Source organism: Nicotiana tomentosiformis, chromosome 3, assembly GCF_000390325.3.
Source record: "Nicotiana tomentosiformis chromosome 3, ASM39032v3, whole genome shotgun sequence".
Taxonomy (NCBI): domain Eukaryota; kingdom Viridiplantae; phylum Streptophyta; class Magnoliopsida; order Solanales; family Solanaceae; genus Nicotiana; species Nicotiana tomentosiformis.
In genome coordinates, this window is record NC_090814.1 from 64110924 (window position 1) to 64113643 (window position 2720).

Sequence of the window (2720 nt, forward strand, 5' to 3'; positions counted from 1 at the left end):
TATTAAACTAAATACATTGAATTTCTAACGTTTTTAGTCTTGGTTGTTATAGGTGCATGCCTAGAAACTTCACAAGAATATGTGAATTGTTCGACGCATTATCAGATCTTGGGAAAGCTTTCAAGGCATTGAATCGTGCGAACAAGAAAGACAAACTGCAACAGAATTCAACAGAACAAATCGAATCAGAAATGGATTACAGAATAGAAAATCCAAACAACAACAGAAACAATGTGAATGAACCAAACAATCAGGGTGTGGTGCCTCTTGTACCAGAATCAGCCATGTATGATTCGGCACAACCCACCGTCGAAAATCTGGCAACCGCAATTGCAGTCCCTCAGATACAAGCGGAGTCATTCCAAATCACGAGCAACATGCTACATTTTTTGCAGAACAAGGGACTATTCTCAGGGTCTTACATTGAAGATCCTCAGCAGCATCTGAAAATCTTCCTCTCGATATGTGTCATGCAAAGGCAACCAAATGTGACTCCGGAAGCAATAAGGCTGTTGTTGTTTCCATTCTCGGTGATGGGAGAGGCTTAGACTTGGCTCAATTCACTCCCCATAAATTCCATCGCTACTTGGGAGGAATTAGTCAAGCAATATTTGAACAAGTTCTACCCACCTAGTAAGACTGCCAAACAAGTTGCCAAGATATTGAGCTTCAGGAAGAGACCAACAGAGACACTACAAGAAACGTGGAAGAGGTTCAAAGGTATGCTAGTTAAGTGTCCTCATCATGGCATTCCGGATCAGATGTTGTGGAAAAGGTTCTACATGGGATTGGCAGACAGCTTGAAGGCCAATGTTGATGCTTCAGCAGGAGGAGCATTTTTGAGCAAATCATTTAGAGAATGAAAGATTTTACTGGATAAAATGGCTCAGAACTCAGGATGGATGGCAAGAGGCTCTACGATCACTCATGTTGTTCACTCAGTGGCTTTGGATCCAAATAATAGCTGAAAATATGGCCACTCTGATGACGCAAATGAGTATCCTCACCAAAAATATTGATGAATCAAGCCAGAAGCAGTAGGTACACAGAGTTGACACAACTAATGGGGATTTATGTACACCATGCATCAACTAACCATATGTATGCTCGTGGAGTGTGGAAGTTGACAACCAGAACTATCAGGAGAATATGAACTATGTGGCCAACTGTGGAGGGCAGCGACAAGGTGGTCAGAATTAGGGCCAGCAGAATCAGCAGTATAGACCAGTACAGTAGCAGTATAATAATGGTAACAATGCTGGAGCTATGAGACTACAGGGTCAAGTTGTGCCTTACCAAAGGCAACATGACTACAATTAGCAAAATCAACAGCTAGCTTATCAACAGCCTCAATAACAACAGATAGTGAGACATGATGATGGGTTGTCCAAAATTAAAGAAATGCTGCGACAATTGATTAGGTCCAATGGAAAAATGCAAGAGAAGGTCGAAGCACATGACTCAATGATAAAAGGCATTGAGATTCAATTAGGGCAGTTGTCCATGGCTCTAAATAATCACCTTTTAGGCACATTGCCCGCATACACGCATATCAATCCAAAAGAGCAGGGCCCGAATCAGCTTATGGCGATGAGCCTAAGAAATGGTAGAGATCTTGATCTAGATCAAGAAATTGCTCGCGAAAGCCAACCAACTGAAACACTTGTGCCAATACCAATCGATGTAGATGATTCAACAGGGTTGACAGAGGTGACGGTACAACATGCACCAGCTAAATCAAGCAAAGAAAAAGAGGTTGGGAAGGAAATTGAGTTAGTGCAAGAGAAGGAAGTAGAAACAGTGCCCGAACAGGTTCAAACTCAAATCACAGAAAAGAAGTGGCCTCCAGCACCATTCCCCCAGATATTGGCCAAATATCAGAAAGATGAGCAGTCTAAGAAATTCATGGAGATGTTGAAGCAAATCCAGGTGAACATTCCTTTGATTGACGCCTTGAAGGAAATGCATGGTTATGCTAAAATGATGAAGGACTTGATGTCTCGTAAGTTTGACTTTCAAGACTTGGCCATGCTTGCACTGAATCAGACATGTATCGTGGTTGTGACGAGACCCATAGCTGAGAAGTTGTCTGACCCAAGGAATTTCACAATCCCATGCATAATAGGAAACTATGCTTTTGCTAAGGCACTTTGTGATTTAGGGGAGAGAATAAACCTGATTCCCTTGGATATTTATAAAAGGTTAGGCATTGGAAGAGCAAGACCCACATCCATGTTACTAAAGCTAGCCGACCGAAAGGTGAAGAGGCCCTCAGGTATACTTGATGATGTGCTGGTGCAGGTTGGAAAGTTTGTGTTTCCGACAGATTTTGTCATTCTGGACTGCCGAGTTGATAAGGAAATTCCCATAATTTTTGGAAGACCATTCTTATCCACTAGGAGAGCTCTGATTGACTGTGAAACTGGGGAGCTAAAGATGAGACTGAACGATGAAGAGATAACGTTCAATGTGTAGAAATCTATGCGGTGACCCATTGAGTTTGCTAACTGCTCTCTGATAGAGGCTGTGAATGTGATTTTGGAGGAGGAAGATGAGACTCTGAACGCAAAAGACCCTCTAGCATCCTGCCTCATGAACTTAGAAGAAATGGATGGTGAGGACTTGTCGGAGTGGGTTTTGGCCCTTGAAGGGTGAGGGTACTGGAAACGAGAGCTCGAATTCGTTCCCTTACACTTATAAGAAAGAAAAACACTTCCATC

General features: G+C 42.4%; 1 protein-coding gene across 1 annotated transcript; it reads left to right on the top strand.

Moving 5' to 3' along the window:
• Nucleotides 1-1401: 1401 nt before the first annotated feature.
• Nucleotides 1402-2475, top strand: LOC104088498 (uncharacterized). The gene has a single exon (XM_070198546.1). The coding sequence runs from the start codon at nucleotides 1402-1404 to the stop codon at nucleotides 2473-2475; it is 1074 nt and encodes a 357-aa protein (XP_070054647.1).
• Nucleotides 2476-2720: the final 245 nt, after the last annotated feature.

What these genes read in the sequence shown, in the direction of transcription:
- LOC104088498 (XM_070198546.1), top strand. Translation starts at nt 1,402, where the DNA reads ATGCTGCGACAATTGATTAGGTCCAATGGAAAAATGCAAGAGAAGGTC.